General features: G+C 48.6%; 11 protein-coding genes across 11 annotated transcripts; 5 read left to right on the top strand and 6 right to left on the bottom strand.

Moving 5' to 3' along the window:
* Nucleotides 1-179: 179 nt before the first annotated feature.
* On the top strand, nt 180-2814 carry FOXG_09077 (uncharacterized protein). Its single transcript, XM_018388111.1, has 3 exons — nt 180-373; nt 424-502; nt 548-2814. Exons 1-3 carry the CDS (start codon nt 334-336, stop codon nt 990-992), a joined length of 564 nt encoding a protein of 187 aa, XP_018246117.1. The 5' UTR covers nt 180-333; the 3' UTR covers nt 993-2814.
* Nucleotides 1145-2796, bottom strand: FOXG_09076 (transcription initiation factor TFIID subunit 6). Its single transcript, XM_018388110.1, has 2 exons — nt 2299-2796; nt 1145-2254 (listed from the first exon to the last, which is right to left on the bottom strand). The coding sequence occupies exons 1-2, from the start codon at nt 2684-2686 to the stop codon at nt 1251-1253; spliced, it is 1392 nt and encodes a 463-aa protein (XP_018246118.1). The 5' UTR covers nt 2687-2796; the 3' UTR covers nt 1145-1250.
* Nucleotides 2815-5463: 2649 nt separating the features above from the next.
* FOXG_19985 (uncharacterized protein) lies at nt 5464-7194 on the top strand (the record flags this gene model as incomplete). The annotated part of the gene is made up of 5 exons (XM_018400248.1): nt 5464-5661; nt 5719-5816; nt 5885-6114; nt 6182-6793; nt 6833-7194. The coding sequence occupies 5 exons, from the start codon at nt 5464-5466 to the stop codon at nt 7192-7194; spliced, it is 1500 nt and encodes a 499-aa protein (XP_018246116.1).
* Nucleotides 7195-8486: 1292 nt separating this feature from the next.
* On the bottom strand, nt 8487-9446 carry FOXG_09075 (uncharacterized protein; the record flags this gene model as incomplete). Its single annotated transcript, XM_018388109.1, has 1 exon — nt 8487-9446. The coding sequence occupies one exon, from the start codon at nt 9444-9446 to the stop codon at nt 8487-8489; it is 960 nt and encodes a 319-aa protein (XP_018246115.1).
* Nucleotides 9447-9766: 320 nt separating this feature from the next.
* Nucleotides 9767-10627, bottom strand: FOXG_09074 (uncharacterized protein; the record flags this gene model as incomplete). The annotated part of the gene is made up of 1 exon (XM_018388108.1): nt 9767-10627. The coding sequence occupies one exon, from the start codon at nt 10625-10627 to the stop codon at nt 9767-9769; it is 861 nt and encodes a 286-aa protein (XP_018246114.1).
* A 261-nt stretch (nt 10628-10888) lies between these two features.
* On the top strand, nt 10889-12154 carry FOXG_09073 (regulator-Ty1 transposition protein 109). Its single transcript, XM_018388107.1, has 2 exons — nt 10889-10971; nt 11042-12154. Exons 1-2 carry the CDS (start codon nt 10939-10941, stop codon nt 12062-12064), a joined length of 1056 nt encoding a protein of 351 aa, XP_018246113.1. The 5' UTR covers nt 10889-10938; the 3' UTR covers nt 12065-12154.
* Nucleotides 12155-12283: 129 nt separating this feature from the next.
* On the top strand, nt 12284-14079 carry FOXG_09072 (regulator-Ty1 transposition protein 109). Its single transcript, XM_018388106.1, has one exon. It carries the CDS (start codon nt 12324-12326, stop codon nt 13878-13880), a length of 1557 nt encoding a protein of 518 aa, XP_018246112.1. The 5' UTR covers nt 12284-12323; the 3' UTR covers nt 13881-14079.
* Nucleotides 14003-15203, bottom strand: FOXG_09071 (uncharacterized protein; the record flags this gene model as incomplete). Its single annotated transcript, XM_018388105.1, has 2 exons — nt 14003-14733; nt 14777-15203. 2 exons carry the CDS (start codon nt 15201-15203, stop codon nt 14003-14005), a joined length of 1158 nt encoding a protein of 385 aa, XP_018246111.1.
* A 573-nt stretch (nt 15204-15776) lies between these two features.
* On the bottom strand, nt 15777-17954 carry FOXG_09070 (uncharacterized protein; the record flags this gene model as incomplete). Its single annotated transcript, XM_018388104.1, has 9 exons — nt 15777-16021; nt 16066-16142; nt 16188-16367; nt 16417-16532; nt 16573-16852; nt 16896-16977; nt 17021-17439; nt 17481-17845; nt 17892-17954. The coding sequence occupies 9 exons, from the start codon at nt 17952-17954 to the stop codon at nt 15777-15779; spliced, it is 1827 nt and encodes a 608-aa protein (XP_018246110.1).
* A 408-nt stretch (nt 17955-18362) lies between these two features.
* Nucleotides 18363-20124, top strand: FOXG_09069 (uncharacterized protein). The gene is made up of 2 exons (XM_018388103.1): nt 18363-18480; nt 18526-20124. Exons 1-2 carry the CDS (start codon nt 18465-18467, stop codon nt 19020-19022), a joined length of 513 nt encoding a protein of 170 aa, XP_018246109.1. The 5' UTR covers nt 18363-18464; the 3' UTR covers nt 19023-20124.
* Nucleotides 18904-20153, bottom strand: FOXG_09068 (translation initiation factor IF-3). Its single transcript, XM_018388102.1, has one exon. The coding sequence runs from the start codon at nt 20033-20035 to the stop codon at nt 19160-19162; it is 876 nt and encodes a 291-aa protein (XP_018246108.1). The 5' UTR covers nt 20036-20153; the 3' UTR covers nt 18904-19159.
* Between the last annotated feature and the right edge of the window lie 24 nt (nt 20154-20177).

Raw genomic sequence — 20177 nt, 5'->3', positions numbered from 1 at the left:
TGTCTATCTGAAGAAGAAAGGAAAATCGATCCGCGACAAAAAATTTCGCGATAACAAAACTCAAGATTCTGCTTAGTCATTCGACATACGCACGTGATGAACGAGCAGAGTGGGTCACGTGCGTCCCGAGATGAGGAATTGACATCATCCTATTGGCTGATTGGACCGAGAAGCCGAGGAGGCCCGTTCCGATGTCTCGAGAATAGGAAGCCATTATCATTGATACCCAGATACGAATCTCGCACTTGAAGCATCGACGCTGACGATATCGTTGACCGGACCTTGGCTGAACCCTTTCTCTTCGAAATCGATAGATACTCACAATCCGCCACGATGCTCGCTCAACGTGTTGGCGTCGCCGCTCTTCGTCAAGGTACTTTCGCAATCCGAACCTCGACATCCCGATATCTAACAGCTCTATAGGCGCGACCAAGCCCTTCTTCGCCCAGAACATTCCCAAGGCTGCTCTCGCTGCTGGAATCTCTACCTCTTCTCCCCTACGGTATGTCCCTAGCATCAATTGAGCTTCAGCATCTCACATTCGCAGCGCTGTCGGTTCTACCAAGGTCTCTCAACAAGACGGCCATCAGATCCTCGTCAACCAGCGCCTCAACCGTCCCGTCTCTCCCCATCTGGCCATCTACAAGATCGAGCAGACATGGTTCGGTAGCTCCGCCTGGAACCGAATCACCGGCTGCACCCTCTCCGCGACTATGTACGGTTTCTCCCTCGCCTACCTCGCCGCTCCTCTTGTCGGACTTCACCTCGAGAGCGCAAGCATCGCCAGCTTCGCCGCCGGTCTCCCCCTCGCCATCAAGGGCGGTATCAAGTTCACACTAGGCTTCCCCTTCGTCTACCACGCCATCAGCGGCTTCAAGCATCTCCTGTACGACGCTGGCAAGGGTTTCGCCAAGACGACTATTATCCAGGCCGACAAGTACATCTGGGCTGCCAGTTTCCTCGGCGCCATTGGCCTGGTTGCTTTCCTGTAAAATACCAAAACTGAACGGAGATGGAAGGATATAGATGGTATGGTTCGCAGTGGATGATACAATGGATAAGGGAAGGAGTATGGCAAGGATGAGAAACTCGTGTACGAGTATTAGCCTGAGGGCATTCCTGACTTTGAGCAAAGAATTTTATTATCTGTACACAAGCGCCTTTAAATGCTTGAGCCTGTTCTAGCCAATACCTCGTGAGGTATCGCAACCAAACGCCATTCGCCTGTCGTGAATATTACATGCCAAGTTCTAATCCAAGAATCGAGCATCCAGGATTGTCCTGATTAATCTCCGATTATTGGAAGAGGCAATCTTTTCCCCAATGATGGGCCCGATAAAGTCCTTCAGTTCGGATATCTCTGTCTCAACGTTTGCTGTACCATTGACTCCATTGGCGTCTGATTCAACATGATCTGCCAGCGAAGCCACAGCTTGTACTATGCCCTGAACCAGCATCTCGTAGTCCATTGTACCCTCTGCCTTTTCCTTCAGAGGCTGTAGGATCCCCGAGTCAAAAGTCTGCAAGTTACGTAGCACCAGCACGCGGATTGCCTCTGGACCTCCTGCTTCCAACAGGCCGTGGATGGCACCGTAGAGAACCGCAGGGGGTTTGGTAGGGTCGAGAAAGTATTTGAGGCATGTCCTCGTCAACTTGGGCCGTAGGAGTGTGTTGGAAGCCGAGTATTTGCGCGCAATTCGTCCAACCAGAGATGCAGCCAGCTGTCGAAGATCATACTGCTCCTTGAGAGCATCTGTCCCCTCATCGGTGCCCAATTTTCTCGCCATCAGACAAGTAAGAGCGGGGGCTGAGAGGGGGCTGGCGTAGGGATCCAGGAAAAGGCTCTTGTTCTCGATGAGAGCATTCGTCAACTCCATCATCTGCTTAAGAGTGAAGGTGTCATCGAGATGGTGTGTTACTCGGTCCATGATGAAGGTGATGAAGTATGGGATGAGCTGGTGAAGACCAGGGTCGTCTCTCACGGAACCGAGAGCGGCTTGCCGTAGGCGTACCACTTCTTCGTCAGGATTGTCGTCGAGAACAGCAGCCTGGATTTTATCAAAGTAGAGTATGAGCTCCTTGCTCACAATGTGCTTAACAGATGGTTTCATGGAGACATTGTCATTGCCTGCCAAGGCGGACAAGGCAGGGTTCGCACCAGGTCCCTTGGGGAGGAGCTCCTGCGATCGAGATTCGGAAGTCGTGGGGTTCTGAGGGATGGAAGGCTGGACACCTTCGATGGCGAGCCAGTGCGCTGAAGACGTTAGTCTGGAATCATGCGCTGACCGGAAAACATACCTGTAAAACCCATGTCGCGCGGCACCTTAGGCAGAGGCGCATTGATGAGCTTTTCAAAATCGACCTCCTCATCCTCAATGTAGAATAGAGGCTGGCCAGGTCCAAGGCTGGCCTCGCCGTATCGTAGCGGACGCGTAGAATCGTAGCCGTAGAGGGGCTCAACGTCGAGCGCCTTGAGCGCGAGGGAGATATCGTTGACGGTAAGGGTTGTTCTGCGGGCGGCACGCATGAAGCGCAGAGACTCCACGATGACCTGGCCGACTCGGTATTCGACATCCTGTGTCAAGCACTTGAGCGCCTCTTCGTTGAGAGAGCTGATGCCAACTGACTCTGCGACATCCTTGACATTATCAGGATTCCAGAGCAGTTTGGGGGTATCGGTAGCCATGGCACTGTTAGACGCGCAAGAAGGCGCTGACTTCGGTGATGCGATTCAGAGGGCAGTGCAGGTGGGTTCAGATGGTGTCGAAGGAAGTGTAAGGTATATTATTGAGTTACGTGAATGTGAAGCTTGACGAGGCTGAGATGGAGGTGCGCATTGTGATAGTGTGGCTTGATAGGTTAGCGCCACACTAGAGAGGCTGGTCGATAACAAGATTGTACTGTGTACAGAGCCTGACCATGCTTAAATAAGTTTTGGATGGCATACTTTGTTACAACTTCTCTCCAATCCGTCATCTCAGCTTCAACCATTCATCGAGTGCTAGCTGACTATAATTCGATGTTGATGGCGCAATCGAGGCGCATTAATCGCCAGCAGATGGAATAACTAAACGAAACCTCGTACGGAGTAGTGAGGTGAAGTAATTGCAACATCAAGCTAAGATACCTTGTCAGTTATTTGAATACCAATCTCTAGAGTTTCTTCATCATCTCTAGCATCATGATAGCCACAATTCGACATCCTATCACTGCTGGGCATGTTGGCTAACCTGATGTTACACACGGGCCGGGCCTTGATAAGTATCCCCAGTGAGCAAGAAAACCTCTGACATTGAATCAAGGTGCCCAAAGCATCTAATCTAAGGCCGCCTAAATCTACACTAAATTATACTAAGTTCAATTAAGTCTTTTTGTCACTTAGAATAGATATCCTAAGACTTCTTGCCTCACCTTAGTATCTTGCTTGTGTCAAGCGAGGTCAAGAGACTAAGGCACCTTGCAATGACGTTACCTAATGGTTACTCTCAAGAGTTCACTCGGAACTTGTCTGGGTTGGAAAGGACCTTACTGATAAAATATGATTGGAGTTACCTTGACCTAAGACAACATTAAGGGGGTAAAAAAAGCGCTGTGACATATTGGATGATTTAGGGTGAACCAGTAGCATCTTACACAAGTCATAAACACTCCAATTTCTAGATCTGAGGCAATGAACAATTTCCCACCTCATAATATGCTATCTATCCACGATTGTGATCCTGCTGATAGCCTCCAAAAGGTCGAATCAGGGAGATCGATTCGATAGCGTGAACCTTGAGATTCCCGTGACATCTTGCCTAAAGCATTCCCCCACGTGAAGGAAATATCCATCAAAGATCATAGTAGTTCTCGATAGTCAGGGGAACTTGTTGGTTGCCCCGAAACAGCAGAACGTAATGCATCCTGGTGCCATCCCAATGGAAATTGAACTCCAAGTTCTGGAGCTCACCCACGGCATTCCAGGACAAGCAGCTTGCGAATCCAGGGATTGCATTTGGCCCCTCTTGGCGATACATGTTCACGTAGGAACGGCCATCTCTCCCATGCCACACTGCCTGTGAAGGAACAGGTCTTCTGTATTGGCCGTCAGCAGAGAGTTCATCGCCCTGGGGGGTGTATCAGCCAAAGGTTCTACCAGCACATGTATGAATGAGATACTCCCCGGGTTCACAAGCCAAAGAATGGATATATCGGTGCTACTTTCCAAGCCATAGCCTTCTCCTGAGGCTCGAGAATTGACCTGCACAACCGGCTGATTTGACTGGCTATTTGCCTGAATACCATGGAGCACAGCACCTCGAGCTACTGCAGTCCAACTATGGAAACTGGTCAGTTACGGTGAGCGCGAGACGCTGGAGCTATAAATGACCCTTGATCGCCTTCGAAACAGACGATATTGGTTGAGGGAGATGACCTTTTGGCCATGATTTTCATCTTCTCTTGAAGATAAAGGTTAAGGCCAAACCCGCCAGCCATGAAGAAATGCTGGAAACCTCATTATTTGCACACTATGGAAGGGGCCTGAGATTGTCAGGACTTACGGACACTATGATTTGTATCTGCCATTATCCGACATCTCACATTCTAGACCGGCTACCTACTATCCAGTGTGAGAACGGTAAGAATATGATTGCTCACGCCATCATGGAAGTGCAAGACTGGTCAGTGATGGTGTCCTCCGTTGTGGCACAAGGCAGAAAAATAGTCCGTAAGTATCCTCGACCAGGCCTAAACCGGAGATCTTCCCTAATTATGTGATACCCTTCGGAACTGATGCCCTGTCTGGGCACCTATGGCTAACGGTAAGACACGTTGGTCCGATTACATACTGCAGAGTCAAGGGTTGAAGTGGCCTCTCGCATCAAGGAGTCTTGACACAACTTGTTCCAGAGACTCAAAGTCCCGAAGTGTGGTAGACACCGGATGGAATGAACAGGGAAGAAAGAAAAATCAGAGTTTCTTTGTTCAAGGTAGCCCAGCATGATAACTAGCACCAACACATCTTGAACTGTTGAGGGTTATCCTCGTGGCCCAGTTGACTTCAGGGCTAATTATATTGATGTCAGTTTGACTCTCAGCCATCCTAGGGAGGGAAAAGAAATAGCAAGACCAGGCTCGGTGGTTGCTCGGTGGGCTTCTGATGTAAGCCAGTCTCGTTGATTCCCCTCCTCCTCCCGATGCCATCCATCCCAGGCAATCAATAAGATACCTTGTTTGCCCAGCCACGCACGGAGATATTTGTTTCAGCCGTCTGTAACGCACGGAGAATTACTTCCTTGTTCATCAGCCGTTGGCTTGTTCCTTTGTCCTACTACTTACTGGCAGGGGCTGTGGACTCGGCTGCGCACAGAATTGTGACGAGTATGAGTACATGATTCCAGACTATCTAATTTCGCTCAAGCTCGTGGCTTTCGGTAGTTTCATCATACCTCACCAGAGAGCGGTGATCCTCTTTCTCTCAACATGGCTGCTCCTCGAAGATCCAAACGAATTCAGGCGCTCAATCAATCCAACGAAGGCTCTCTTAGAGTCACCGACAGTCCCAGATCTTCAAAGAAATACCACCACGAGAAAAGAAGAACGATGGCTGGGAGCCAGGGCGGAATGTCAGAAGGGCATTCCAAAGGACAGGCTCCAGCGATCGATCCAGCCGCTATTTGGGTATGTAGTCATCTCCATTGGTATCAGCAATCAGTCTCAAGACTAACATATATCAAGGCCGAGCGGCAAAAACAGGAAGATGACGAGAAGAGAAGAAAGAGAGCCCGGAGTAAAGAGTATATTCACGAGAGGTTGGCTCTCGATCGCCAAGACTGGTATGGTATGTCAAAGAATGTTGGAAGGGTCTTCGCGGCAGCATTGGGTCCCTTGTAAATGTCCCCAGCCTTTGGGATATTCCCTGGGACAGTCTCGATGAGGCCCTCCAGCAGAAGTTCATAAGCTATGCCCCTAATGCAGAAGACCTATTCGGAGCATTCAACATGACCTGGCGTATATTTCAACGATGGGTTTGGGAGATCATAGATGAGAATTTCTTTTCCGATAAAGACAAGGATATTGTTTGGGTCTCACCTTACTGGGAAGCCCAGGCAACCATTGAGCGTTACTTACGAGGTACGAAGCATGAGATAACTGAGATTCCCAAGTTCCAAGAATGACACAACACTAACCAGACCAAGAGATCACAACTTCCCTTATGATGATGAAAGGGCGTCTCACAAGTTTCCACACTGGAGACACACCACGATGGAGTTCTACATGTCACTTAAAGACCCACCACAGAACCTGCGAAGGATTGATCCAACCTGTGTTGTCCCGATCATTGCCAAAGCGCTCGGCCGATACTTCCCAGAGGAGCACGAGAGAGATCCCGCGAGCAAAGCCTACTCACCCACCCTCCAGAATCTTGCTAATAACGTGGTCAATATGGAGTTTTGCTTTGATGCCAATCTGACTGTCTTCTCCCATGTCTTTCACCACCCCATAACTCAACAAACCTGCGGGTTTCCTTACTCGCCTGAACTCGAAGGAATAGAAGGTCAAGCTATGGAAGCCATAAGAGACAGTCTCAGCCGCAGCGAAGAGGGACAAAATTTCGATTTTGTAGCTCATCCCATGCTGCAGCAGCGCGGGCATCACCATGGATATAATTACAATGTCAAGACAGCTATGTATCCCATGAAAGTTTGCGTTGCTTGGCTTGAGGCTAGCCGCAACCCGCCAGATTCGCCAGAAGAGGACGGAGAGGAAGAATATGGGGAGGAAACAGACGATGCGAGTGTAGAGAAGAAGAGTGAGGAACATGATTAGGATGATGCTGAGGACGAGGAAGACAATGAGGAAGACAATGAGGAAGACAAGGAGGAAGACAAGGAGGAAGACAAGGAGGAAGACAAGGAGGAAGACAAGGAGGAAGACAAGGAGGAAGACAAAGAAGTAGAGGGGCTAACAAAGGAGGGGAAGGATAGCAAGGAGGAAGTAGACAAGGAGGAGGATGATAAGGACGAAGAAGATCAAGGGATAATAAAGGAGGGAAAAAAGAATAACAAGAACAAGGAGAGGGCAGACGAGATAGATGAGGATGAGGGCGAGGGCGAGGAAGAAGAGGAGCTAACAAAGCAGAAGGAGAAGGAGACGAACAAGAAGGATAAGAGCAAGAGCAAGAACAAGAAAAAGAACAAAGGGAGGCGTTAACAATGAGCACAGAGGAGCTGCTGCTGCCATTGATCTTGTTATCAGACATCACCAAGCGACGCCCAACTTCTGGGATTCTCTAATTACTGGGCAAACGTACTCTGAGCCCTTGGGGCCTTTGAAGATTTAGTTTCTGTACGAACAAGTTATTTTCATCGCATCATTTTCTTCGTTGTCTACGATGGGAAGTCACCCCAGAAGTGGTGAGCTTCTCTTCCTGATGTATTGGTAGACCACCGCGAACGACTTTGAGGCCGTGCCCTAGATGAATCTCACTACAGACCTTGCAGAACTCGTCGTGGAGCTTAGACAGTGGGAATGATTCTTGGACTACGTGCCAACGGCAGATTGAGAGCCACACAATCAGCATATGCTTCCAAAATCTGAACAAACACCTGAAATATTATCTGACAGATACTTCTAATCCCTTACCCACTATAACAAGAATGCTTTCCTTATAACATTGCTAAGAAGTATTACACCAAAGCATTAAGGATTAAGTTTCCATATCTCTTTTCTCCGAAGCAAGAGTTTCCAAACCTCTAAATACTATACCCATACCCGCCTCTATATAATTCTATAATTACCCTCTTTCAAAGTCAGGCATAACACAACCACCTACAAATACGCAAACATTAAAACCCCAACCACGATATCCCAACCTCTTATATAATAACAAAAACTAAATCATCCACAAACCGCAAAAGATATCAATCTCGGAGTTGCAGGCTTTGGGCACCACTTATCCCCATTCCATCTTTTTCTGTCTTGCTGGTGTTCCCAACCCGCAACTCAAGCTTTCCAGGCAGTAAGGAGACCGGATTCGATCTCACGTACCGTCCCGGAAGCGGCGAGAGATCGGTCGTACACGCTTTGTTAAACCGTTAGGCCAAAGCGAGCTGCCGCCACATCTGGTGATAGGGGTTTAGTGTCTCTGACACATAAAGCTATGGCGGGGGGTGGTTTAGGTAGTGGTTGAAGTGTTGGAGGTGGCGACTGGCAGCTGTTGGCAGTGTCAGGGGTTGAGAATGGTGGATCGGCTGGAAAGGCAGGGCGTGATGGTGTCTGATGTGTGATTCCGTTGGAAACCCGATAGTGTCTGGACTGAAGGTCTCTGGCAGTCGTTGAATGGTGATGGGGGGGGGGGGGGGGGATATTTTTGTGAAACTTCATGTCAAGTCACATCCATGACCACCTGTTCTAGGAAACACTTCCATGTAAACTGTTCCAAGTCTTCTCGATTTATATAAAAGGTATCCCATACATGAAAAGGTCTGACAAGAAATGGTATGTTACCCATCCAACTGCAGAGGCTCGTAAACCAGCAACATACCCGCCGCCGCATGCTTCAGAATATAGGAAGCCAACTTCTTATAAAGTTTCGGTCTGCAGTCATCAGACACTCCATGGCAACTTTCAGCCTCAAAGGTTTCCAGATCCATCACTTCAACAACGATGGAAAGATACTCTGCACACTCCTCCTCATCCTGACCAAAAGGAGCAAGACATCCTGCCCACTTGAAGAGTATGGCGTTGAGTATAAGGCGACTCATTTGACCGTTGGCGGTATGAAATGGATGAATACTGAGGAAAATGTGACTGTATTTTGCTGCAAGCGCCACGGGATCAAGCTCTCCTTTTATTCCAGCAGCCACGAGATCAGCTCGGTAGCTGGCTATCATCTTCTCCATCGCAGCGGGAATCTTGTTGGGGTCCATGTAGGGACGGGAAGTTGCCTGTAGGGGAGATGTGCGATATTTACCGCCGTACTCGGTATCGTATGTGCCTTCCGTCTGATTGAACTCATTTGTCAAGATGTGGTGCGCTTCCTTGATAATATCCTCGGACAGATCGCTCTTCGTTGTTTGGCAGACGAGATACTGAGCAGCCTTGAGATGCTGTCCCACCTCTCGATAGATTTCCGCGTCGAGAACCAAGAGGTCACGCGGATCACTACCCGAGCCTTCAAAAATGGCTTGACAAAGCTCGATTGTGGTATTCAAGTTGAAACTGACATCTTCGATATTGTTGGAGCCATGGACAAGGCGATAGATGCAGTCTAGGACGTGTCGTTGCATCTTGTCCGGATCAATAGTTCTTTCGAATGAGAGTTCGCGGAAGAGTTCATACAGATGCTTGGGGTCATCTTCTGGCCTCCTTCTGACATAAGAACTCTTGTCCATGGTGACCAATAGAGGGTGTGTTTGCATGGTCGTTGAGTGGCATGTGGCGTTGTCTTGTAGAGGAGCCATGGTTCTTTGAGATCAGTAGACGATATAGATTAAAAATAAGGTCTTTTTTTTTTCGTTATTCTGGTGATGCTGAAAGCACTTGGTCACTGGTAGATGATGGATATTGATCAAAATGGATGAGTGAAAAGGTATGGGAAAAGGTATGGGAAAGCAGCGGCTTGGAAAAGTGAACCAACCTTCCTTATCATACCTTAAGATCTCTTGGTCCTCTAATCTTCAATTCACTGAAGCTTAACTCTCTCAAAAATTACCTTGTAGTCTATTCTATCTCGTTCCGCTCCCGTGAAACTAAAAGGTCCAGGTTGACACATCGTAGTCACTTAGACCACCAATCCAACAGTAAACTTCTCCCATGACTCCTTAATCTTGTCCTTCGCCGCCTTGAGCTCCCCAACATCCCACATACACTCGACAAACCTCCCACTCAGAAACTTGGCCTCATCACTCGCAGCCCAAACAGCAAAGTCACTCGGAAGTGACACATCCTCTGGAACAAGTCCATAGTCCTTGACGACGTCCACAAGAGGTCGAGTAATAGCCGTATCCATGATAAGTCCGGGGTGAAACTGTATAACGATCTTGCCTCGGTTCTCATTGGCGTACCATTCAAACACTTTATAAGCTCCAAGCTTTGATCCGCGATAGGCTGAGAATCCAGGCATAAACTCTGTGTACATTGCGCTTGTGGATACGTGGATGACTGTGGCTCCGGGAGTGGCGAGAGGATCGAATGCACGCAAGAGGTTAAAGTTTCCTTTGATGTTGATCTCAAAGGTAAGCCACCAATCGACAGGATCTGCCACGGTGACATGTTCGGTCTTGGGCATGTATCCAGCGTTTGCGATGAGAATATCGACCTTTCCGTTGATTGCAGTGGTGTAAGCTTCAAGGACAGACCGAGTTGATTCAGCGTCGACAATGTTGACTGTGTAAGTCCAGACTCTAGTTTCAGGGTAGTTTTTTTCGATGTAGGCTTTGTTTTCGAGGAGTGTCTTTTCTGTTCGACCAAGAAGAGCCAGGTTGGTGATGCCTGATTTTGCAAATGACCTGGCAATACTGGCACCAATACCAGAGCCACCCCCTGTGATTACAGCATTCTTCCCCTTGGTGGAGAGCTCAGGACGAAGAGGAGAGATGGATGGGTATGAAGTTTTGTGAAGGGTGTTGACTGGAGATGCCATTTTGGTGACGTTCAATTGAGTGATGAGACGAATGAACGAGAGCGAATACATTTCTTTTCTCCTACTTTCTCCTACACTATATACACAATCTTGAACCCAGAATCCTTCAGCATCTTTGTGAATATGCTCACTGAGGCATCGTGAGTTCAACGTTGAGTTGCGTTACACATTATTCATGCGCTGACGCCTCACCCTTGCTACATGACTACCCCACCAGCCACCATAACGCCTCATAACGTTATCAATCCTCTCTTGGTAAGTCAGCAACGTTATTCCTCCAACATCGTCATCACACTCCCCATGCCATTGAAATGTCACCTCCGGGCAATGGAGATAATTCTGATGTATGTGGATCTCATAATTACCAAGCAGAAATTTCCGAACTACGAAACACCAACTGACATGCATGAACAGCCAAAGCGGGAGCGCAGCAGAGTTGCACAGCGCGAGTATCGCAAAAGACATGCCTCAAAGTTCAACACCCTCAAAGATGAGAATCAGAGATTGAGAAATGCTCTGAAAAGAGTTGAGAAGGTCGCGCTGAAGCGTGGTGGAAAGGACCAGGAACTCGAGGCGGCGCTGGCTGAAGCGAGAGAAACTCTTGGAGAAGAGAGCGACAGTCGAGCTTTGACAACTTCTGGCTCAATAGATACTGACCCAATCTCTGCTGAGAGATTATCATATCTTTCAGGGTTTTTGTCGTCGGATATTATGATCCATGCTCAATCGCTTGGACAAAACACCGCGCCTCCTCGTCTAAGTCTAGAGCAGCAACTCTGGACTAACACGGACAGATTGGCCCGTATTTTTGAAGCGCCATCAGATGCAGGCAAATATCTCGGCGATGGTCTTTACACATTTGCAGGAACGTTGTACTGGGCGTGCACAAGAAATACGGTATCGCTATGGGAGACATACAAGCTCAATATGCTCGGTAAACCTGGACTCCCAGCCCAAAACCCCATGGACCGATTATTCAACCACTCAAAGCACTTGAACGATCGAAGATTCCTGCTTTCACTCGCACTGGCTCGCCTAGAGTACAAGCACAAAGGCTTCATCGATCTTCCACGTGCAGGAACCGAAATAGTGTGGAAATCAGTGTTGCCTGATCTACGACGAAAAATGGAACAAGAACTAGTCGAGAAAGGACAGGGGCCCGAATGGTGGAAGACTCCAGGGGAGGTTGAGAACCATTTGCGGAAGTATCTCGAACCAGCTGAGATTGACGAGTTACAGGCTCTCGTGGAGGGGAGAGGGTCAGAGGAGGTTCTGACCAAGTATAAGCCTTTGGTTGAGATGATGATTGCTGAATTTGTCTGTTTTCCGGATGGACCGAGATGGAATCTTTTGTATGTTGCTATGGCTGTTGGAAGTTGGAGGAGTGATCATCCGAAACCTTCAGAGTTGGTGCAAGATTTGAGTGCGAGCGTTTAGAGCGACTTTTATGAGCGACATGAATTATATTCCTATTCTAATTGGTTTCTGTTAACTGAGACGATATTATCATGCTAAAGTCCTTACAAGACAGATCTAAGCTGAATAATCCCAGATCCATGGATGTCGACGGTATCACAGACTCCACTGGACCCTTGCGTTAGAACCCCTGTAGATCAGCGCCCCACCGCTGCCCCAGCGACCACCCCAACTTATACCAAACAATCAATCCCAGCTTCAACATCCATCAGCAACCATCATGACAGACAACGGTCTAAAATCACGTCTGGCCTCTGTCCTCCCAAAAGGCCACGACTTTACAATCCTCCATATCTCAACACCCCCCACAAAGACCGATCCTCTGTACTCCCCACCACCAAACGAACGGCCCGAGCGAACGTATTGCGAAAACCATTTCCTCGCTGTTTCAATCGATGCAGACGGCAAGCAGGTTTTAGTGTTGGGAGTCGAAGTCTTCATCTATACGACTGCTCGATCGACTACGTTGTTCGTTTCAAAGGCTGATTCAACGGGCTATCTTACGCTTCTCAATCTCCCCAAGGGAACACCGAGTCCTATTCGTGAGATATGCGCCACATTTGTTGGATTCCTTGTTGAGAAGAGGAAGAGGAAGGATGTACAATTCATCGTCAATTTATTCGCTCGCGCGCAAGATCAATATCTATTTCCTGGAAGTGTCGACAATACGGGGAAACATGTCCTCGATGACCGCGGTCTTATCAAATGGTGGTGTCGTGTGCTCGATCCCTTACTCGGACCTTCGCCAAAGTCGGTAGAAGCACCATGGAAGAGTTCAAAAGGATACATCGTCGTGCCGGGATTGGAGCCAAATGAAATTCGAGCGATGACACCTCGAAGAACAGACGGTGCTTGGGAGTTTACACATCCGCTTGAACGAATATCACATTATTATCGGGAATTTGACTGGGTACCTCCACGATGTCTGATCCCACACTTTCCTGACGATCCCAAATCACGATTCCGAGATGAGCTTGATGAGGAGGCTGCAAGCTCGCAAGCAATGAAGACACAAGGCAGCTGGAAGAGTGTCAAGACTCTGGATATGTTTTGGGAAATGATGGCTTTCCGACAAGAATGCTCCAGCGGTCGCATGACGGGATTTATCTGGCTAGTCTTTGACGACAAGGAACCAGAACCAGCAGCAAACGAGTCTTTGCCATCGACAAATCCGCCGTCAACACCAAAGGCTCAGCGAATTACTCAAATAACACCCACCACAACACCTCGAAAACTCTTCCCCAGCAAGAATCAGCCAGAGACCAAGACAAAGAAGAAGAAGCAGAAGAAAAAACTCACAGGTCCCATTATTCCCCGAAAACCCCAAATCAAGCGGGCCAAACACAATTATCTGCTTGATCGTCCTGCAATTACGGCGTACTACTCATGGACACCTGAAGGCCGTGGTGAGAAGATTGTCGACGAGGCAACCTATAAGCGTATTGTAGAGTTGCTACTGCACCTTGACTTTGCTACCCTCAACAAAGCGGTTGGTAGTACACGCCGCTGGCTGAGTGAAGGCGGAGGTGGTGGTAAATGGGGTGTTGTTGTATCTGGTACGCGCGAGACGCCAACTCAAACGGCACATGGCCGCGAGAATGGTGTAAACAATCTCACGGGTCTTGTCAAGAGGAAGCGAACCGACTCGACTGTTGATGAGTCTCAAAACAAGGTTAATGTCCTTGGAGCCGGACTCGTCAAGAAGAAGCCAAAAGAAGAGTCCAAGGTTGTAAATGTACTTTCCACTGGTCTGATTAGGAAGAAGCCCAAGGAGTAAGCGTTTGTATAATTAGCGTTGGGTATTGTTAAGCCGGAGTTGGTATATGTATTGGTTAAGGTAATCGTTATCATGATTCTATGCTACCTGCTTCTATCCTCTATTCACGCCTGTCCATTGTGCTACTTCTTGAGAAACTCTAGATTCACAGGAGTAATGGCCTCTCCGCCGCTGAGAACAGCCATGATGTTTCTCATGCTCAGCTCTTCAAAACCCTTGTGGGTGTCGACCGTCCCACCAGCATTATGGCATGTCACCAACACACGACCCTGCTTAGCAAGCTCCAACAGCTCAGGATGTATCTTTGGCTCGTTTGCGTGAACATCAAGAGCCGCGCTTGACAGTGTACCATCTCGGAGGGCTGCAACCAGTGCCTCTTCGTCAACAAGACTTCCTCGTGCAATGTTGACAAACCGCGATCCACGTTTGAAGGATGGCAGAGCCTTCGAGTCGATCAGAGTGCCTTCACCAGCTGGTGTGCAGAGAACAACGCAGTCGCATCGACCAAGTAGACTCCCAAGCGTCTCATGGTGAGTAGCTCGTACAGGAGCAACGACAGCAGCAGGCTTGGGAAGCACATCATAGTAGTGAATGTCCATACCAAATCCATGTCGGGCACGAGCAGCGATTTGCTGGCCAATGTTGCCAAATCCAATGATTCCTAGAGCCTGATCGCGAAGGTTGTACGACTGCATTGTAGCATCACGATGGTTTTCCTTGAAGGCCTCCTCGTCCCCGGACATGGCGGATGAGATGCACCATGGGAGAACCCGGAATGTTGAAATGATCCCAACAATGGCAAAGTCAGCCACAGCTTCAGCAGCCGCGAGGCCAGAATTGCAGTAGATGATTCCTTGCCAGTTAGCGAATGTCTGCAGGCAGTTGTGTCAACTCACCTCGTTCTCCCAATAGCTTCGTATCAGCCCAGTCAAAGCCAGCACCTGCACTTGCAAACACCTTAATACTCTGTGGCAGCAGACTGATCAACTCTTGGTCCCATTTTCCCATTTCACCTCCAGTTCCCCAAAATGGTCGAAATATGGCATCAAAATCACCCCATCTCTTTTCTTTGAGGGCTTTGATGAACTCTGGCCGTTGCCGCTCTTCAGTTGGCGGTCTGATAACCTCACACTGAATGCTGAAACGGAGATATGTTTCAGGATTGTATTTGACAGGGTCTCCAATATGAAGAACCCGGGGTTTTGAGGATGTCATGGATGACCGTATTGACAGAGATCCTTGAGAAATGAAGGGAAGTTGAGGAGCAGGAGATGTAGCTCGCGGTGTAGAAGCTGGTACTGGTGTATTCGTTGGTTCCGCCATTTTGATGGTTGACTGTCTTATAAGAACAAAGTATGAGAGAGAGTACAATAGATTGCCCAAAATGTTAGGTAGTCAGATATGTGTGCCTGATCAGATCAATGCGTCTCAGTAAGTGGAGCGATCGATAACACTCAGCCGCACGCTCACCTCCACTCGCCTTGTCTGGTTCGACAGCCCCCACGGCAGTGATACCCCAGTCTCCGGCCCGTGAGCTTGACGACGACCCCTGTCAAATGACGGTTCCGAGCCGGATGAGCCCCGGTTTATGTTTCGATGTGGAGCTGTTTGCATCAAATCACTAACAAGAAATCGAGTCCAGGTGAATGTATCCAATTTGGTTCATAGGAGGTACCATACATATCCAAATGGGAGCCTGCATAAGCCGGTACCGGGATACACAAATACCGGTAACTATCATCCGGGGCCCCAATCTCGTATCCACCAGAACATCGTGGGGAAATTTATTGCATGTTTTCGTGTGGGGAGATCTCATACTGACAGCCTTGCATTCAGGGCAGAGTGGTGGTGGAAGTACGGCATGGCGTGACTTTGGGGGAGGCACTTCTGACTGGCTTACAGCTCGTCCGACACATTCTGACCCGATAGGGGAGCTTGTACTTGATTGTTGCCATGATCCGACTTCTTGACTGGAAACGTGAACCGTCCGACGTCGACCTTGGTGGGAAGATGCCCTGCCTCTAGAGCCTTTTTGATCAATTGAATGGCCCATTTGTCATTTCCGTGGACGAGAACCGATATGCAAACTGGCTGATACTCTGTCATTCCAGAAATGTCAGACTCATAGGGTACCTGGGTGACTGGTTTTGTTAGTAGCTACTGAAAGCCAATACACTCAACTTACATGGAAACGATAATATGGAAGCCCCCAATATCGGTGCCAGTGTTGTAGAGTCGATGCCTTTGTAGATGGTTGGTGGACTAATATGCTGTCAGCCAAGCACCACTGGAAGGAAATGTACATACGCCACAGGATCGTTCCGATGCTCAACTTGAGATTTTCCACATGGAAGGATCACGACTGCATCTCCCTTGGCATTAGGGGTAGAAGTGCGCATGATGTTCTCACGGAACCATTTTCGGTATACTCCAAGACGTTCTGTATCTTGGCGGTTTTCTTCCTCCGTCACCGACTTGCATTCGTTCCTGGGAGGTCAGCTGGGTTTAACCACTGCGCAACGTATAACGGTCATACCAGAAGAATTGCGTCGTAGCCTCGACAAATGGCTTCTTGTCGAACTTTTGCTTATATTCATCTCGAAAAGTGTCAAAGGAATGGTAGTAATCATAACACCATGACAGGAAAGGTGCCTAATCTGTCAGTCATGTCTTTTTGTTGGAGCCGACTAACCTTTTGCATGTATGCTTGCATTCCCTCATTTGACGCTTCAGATGGGGGGCTTTTCTCCCAAATCTTACCCACATTGACGTACTCAACTTTCGTGTCCAACAGATCCTGTAGAATTGACACGAAAGTCGCAATGGCTGTTTTCTGTGACTTTTCGGGTGACGACAAGTCGTCTGGTACGACTATCCTCGCGGAGGAAGCTTCAGAAGCCCCGGCCTTCGCATTTGCCGTGAAATCGAGGAGTCCCTTGAGGCTTCGACTAAAGATTCGAGTTTTGTCAAACCTAGGGTGGTCAGCGTAGCTCAACGGTAGATCATAGTGCTCACTTTGATGCCGCAAATATGTCCGCTGATAGGTTTTCAGGCTGACTCAAAGAGTATACGCCACCCTCGGACATCACTCTACCATCTGTACACGGTCAGTCTTGGCTTCTCACAGTGACCTGACTTACCGTCAACACCAATGCTGTAGTCAATCCATGAGTGCCCAGCCGAGGCAGCAGCAGCGCCAACTGAACCACCCTCCATCCGGTGATACCCATCACCTCTTGCACTCCAAGGAACTTGTTGATCAACCCATTCAGCACCTGCACCAAGATGCGATATCTTCGTTTTTCCGACGATGATGGCTCCTTGGTCAATCAGGCTCTGTGCATACTTAGCTGTAGAACTCGAGGCATTTCTGTAAAGAGATTTCCATGCGCGACTGGAAAAGGTTGTATAGGTTCCTTTCAAGGATATCGTGTCGCTTATAGAAACACGGACACCAGACAAAGGCTTCTTGGCAGAAGGTTGAGGGTGGTAAAGTCTTGATGGCACAGGGACTGTAACTGAGTCCCCGTAAATAGACGAAGAAGTCAGGGGTTGGAACCTGTATGGTCAGCTACGACTTGCACGGGAGATACAACATACTCGTCTGGTTGGTTCAGATCATCAGGTATTACACCAGAAGTGAAAGCTCCGAATTCATCATCATACAGCCGCCAGGCTTGGTAAAGGTTCGGGCCGTAGAGAAAGTAGGGGCCGGATGGTAACTCAGAAAAGCCATCTAGAGCCTTGATTTGATCCATATGATAGATCTGTCGCGTGTCGACTTGGACTTGACTACTATTGTCTCCGCTCTTCTCGACAAGAATGGAACCAAAGTCGGGAACAAATACATCATCAATTGAATCGAACAGCTGTAGAATTCCTTCGAGATCGCCAAAGATTTCCTCGGTTGACAGGAGCGTGATTGGAATCAGAGCATCGGGGTTGATGGTTTCTTGAATCGTTCCCTAGACGCGTCAGTACCTCGCTAGCTTTGGTATCATAAAAACACACAAGCTTTAAAGGATGTATCAGATATTGCAGTCCTGCAACGAAACAGGTCGTGATGGGAAGCATTGCTAATGCGTCTGCTGGAGACGGCGGTCGCACGTTGGCAAGTAACGAACGCTAGACAGACACTTGCATATTCACGGCCACGGGGTCTTATTGAATGATTGGATCGCGTAAATTGAGCTTGCGTACTTTTAGGTTCGGCCGTAGGTGAAAGATTGATAAACTGAGATGATGCTGGTGCACAAGGGAAGTTGAGACATTCATGGGGTACAAGTGCAAGAGCGTCCAATAACCCAACACGGTAGTGCGAGGTTCTTTCTATTCCAGTATTCAATCACAATTTTCCGCAGATACTCATCATTCAGGCAATTTGTTTACTTCAAGAGGCTCTCAAATGTGTATAGGCAGTATGTTTGACATAAATTGCCATCCACGCTTTTCCAAGATGCTTGGCTCTGTCCCGGCCGGTGAGCTCGGTGAGTCTCGGTGAGCTTATCTTTGTGGGGTATCAAAATTTCCATCCCCCACCAAGCAGAAGTTGCAGATTCAACATCATACTCATACACCAACAAAATGGCGAAAAAGAAGGGTACGTCCTCTGTCCCCCCGCTGCACTCCAATCTAACATGTTCAGCACCCTCAATCCACTCCCGCGCCGCTCGTCGCGCAACAGACATCGACATCGACACCGACAAGTCTCTAAAAGAAGTCAAGCCTCCCCGCGATGCCACCCAACGTCCCTCCGTTCTAGCGGCGCACCACTCCGCTGGTATCACCAAGAAGGCCAAGCGCGGTCGCAAAGAGAAGATGTCTGCCAAGGCTAGGAAACGTCATGAGAAGGGCCTCGAGATGGCTGCTGCTGTTGTGGAGCGTACCAAGAGTAAGGTCGAGAAGAGTAAAGGTCGGGGGAGGAATATTCAGCAGAGAAGTAAAAATTGGGATGAGATTAACAAGGCTGCTGAAGAGGCTGATGGTGCGGAGAGTGCGGAGAGTGATGCCGAGGTGAAGGGGCGTGGAGTCGATATGGACGAGGATATGGATGTTGCGGACGAGGCCTTGCCGTCTGCAGAGGTCACCACTCCTGCGGCGGTACCTCTACCCGCAGACGAGGATGGTGATGAGATCCTTTAGTTCTTGGGACTGGACTTTGGAGTTTGGTGTCTAAAATGGGCTCAATATCCGGGAGACGACAACCGGACTGATGACTTTCTTTATTCGGCTATAGACTTGACTGGCAGATACCCAGTAGATTATGTTATATCAAGCATTTACGCGTCCTTTTGAGCATCTGCGTCTTGTGATTCCTCTTCCGCCTGTGGCTTTGCACGGGCCTGTTTTATGATTCCCTCGAGGTAAATCCTCATCGTCTTTCCAACCTCTCCATCTCTTGGCTTGTACTCTCTTGATCCTAGTTGCTCGACAAGCTTGTTCACCTTGGTGTAGACTTCCTCTGCAGTATCCTCAGACGTTCGTCTCTTCTGTCCCTTCTTCTTGAATCCAAGGATGAGTTCAACCTTCATTCCCTTGCTGAGGAATCCAACCAGCTGCTGTGTCTTGACCCCAAGGTCATGCTCACTGATGGCCCAGCTCATCTCAACTTCTTTGGTCTTGGGTGTGGTCTGTTTGGACAAACGGCGACGTTGGGTTAATTCACGCTGGCGCTCGTATTCTTCTCTCTTGTTGACAATCTTGCAAATAGCATACTGAGTTGGCTTGTCCTTCTTTGGATCACCTGGGATGTAGGGTGTCACCATGCGAAGGGAGTCTGTCTCGGGCAGTCGACTCAAAACGTTTTTTGTGAGAAGAGGTCCATCGAACACACCATTATCGAGAACCATGATCTTTGGGTCCTTGATCTCGAAATCTTGGGGGAGGCGATCGCGACCAGACTTTTCAAACTCCTCTTGGGTAGTGTATCGTCGATCGAAACTTCGGTCTTGGCCCTCATCAGCGAAAGGATCTGTCTCAATTTCATCTTCGCGTTTCTTCGATTTACGGGCTCTTAATTGTGATGCGGAGAAGGAACGGTTCTGTATAGGTAGGGCTCGCGGAGGTTGGAACTGTCGTGTGAGGAGAGCTTCATGTTGAACAAAGACCCTGTAGAGGGCTCGACGGGAACTTTGAAGGCATGCAAAGCTGTTCATTTTGGCAGAGCCTTGAAAGGAGTGTCTGTCGCGCCGTAAAAGAGTGTAGACAGTCGACAATGGCTTGTTGATGCAATGACTGATCTATCGTCTTCAATGGTGGGCGGTTGATTTTGGCAGAAACGTCACTGTGGGGTTGTTG

The sequence above is a fragment of the Fusarium oxysporum genome, chromosome 9, assembly GCF_000149955.1.
Source record: "Fusarium oxysporum f. sp. lycopersici 4287 chromosome 9, whole genome shotgun sequence".
NCBI lineage: Eukaryota > Fungi > Ascomycota > Sordariomycetes > Hypocreales > Nectriaceae > Fusarium > Fusarium oxysporum.
This window is presented reverse-complemented; position numbering and strand designations above follow the sequence as displayed.

Coding starts and splice junctions, on each gene's coding strand:
- FOXG_09077 (XM_018388111.1), top strand. CDS start 334: ATGCTCGCTCAACGTGTTGGCGTCGCCGCTCTTCGTCAAG. Junction 374..423: donor CGTCGCCGCTCTTCGTCAAG/GTACTTTCGCAA, acceptor ACAGCTCTATAG/GCGCGACCAAGCCCTTCTTC. Junction 503..547: donor TCTACCTCTTCTCCCCTACG/GTATGTCCCTAG, acceptor TCACATTCGCAG/CGCTGTCGGTTCTACCAAGG.
- FOXG_09076 (XM_018388110.1), bottom strand. CDS start 2,686: ATGGCTACCGATACCCCCAAACTGCTCTGGAATCCTGATAATGTCAAG. Junction 2,255..2,298: donor GCGCGACATGGGTTTTACAG/GTATGTTTTCCG, acceptor TAACGTCTTCAG/CGCACTGGCTCGCCATCGAA.
- FOXG_09073 (XM_018388107.1), top strand. CDS start 10,939: ATGTCACCTCCGGGCAATGGAGATAATTCTGAT. Junction 10,972..11,041: donor GCAATGGAGATAATTCTGAT/GTATGTGGATCT, acceptor ATGCATGAACAG/CCAAAGCGGGAGCGCAGCAG.
- FOXG_09072 (XM_018388106.1), top strand. CDS start 12,324: ATGACAGACAACGGTCTAAAATCACGTCTGGCCTCTGTCCTCCCAAAA.
- FOXG_09068 (XM_018388102.1), bottom strand. CDS start 20,035: ATGAACAGCTTTGCATGCCTTCAAAGTTCCCGTCGAGCCCTCTACAGG.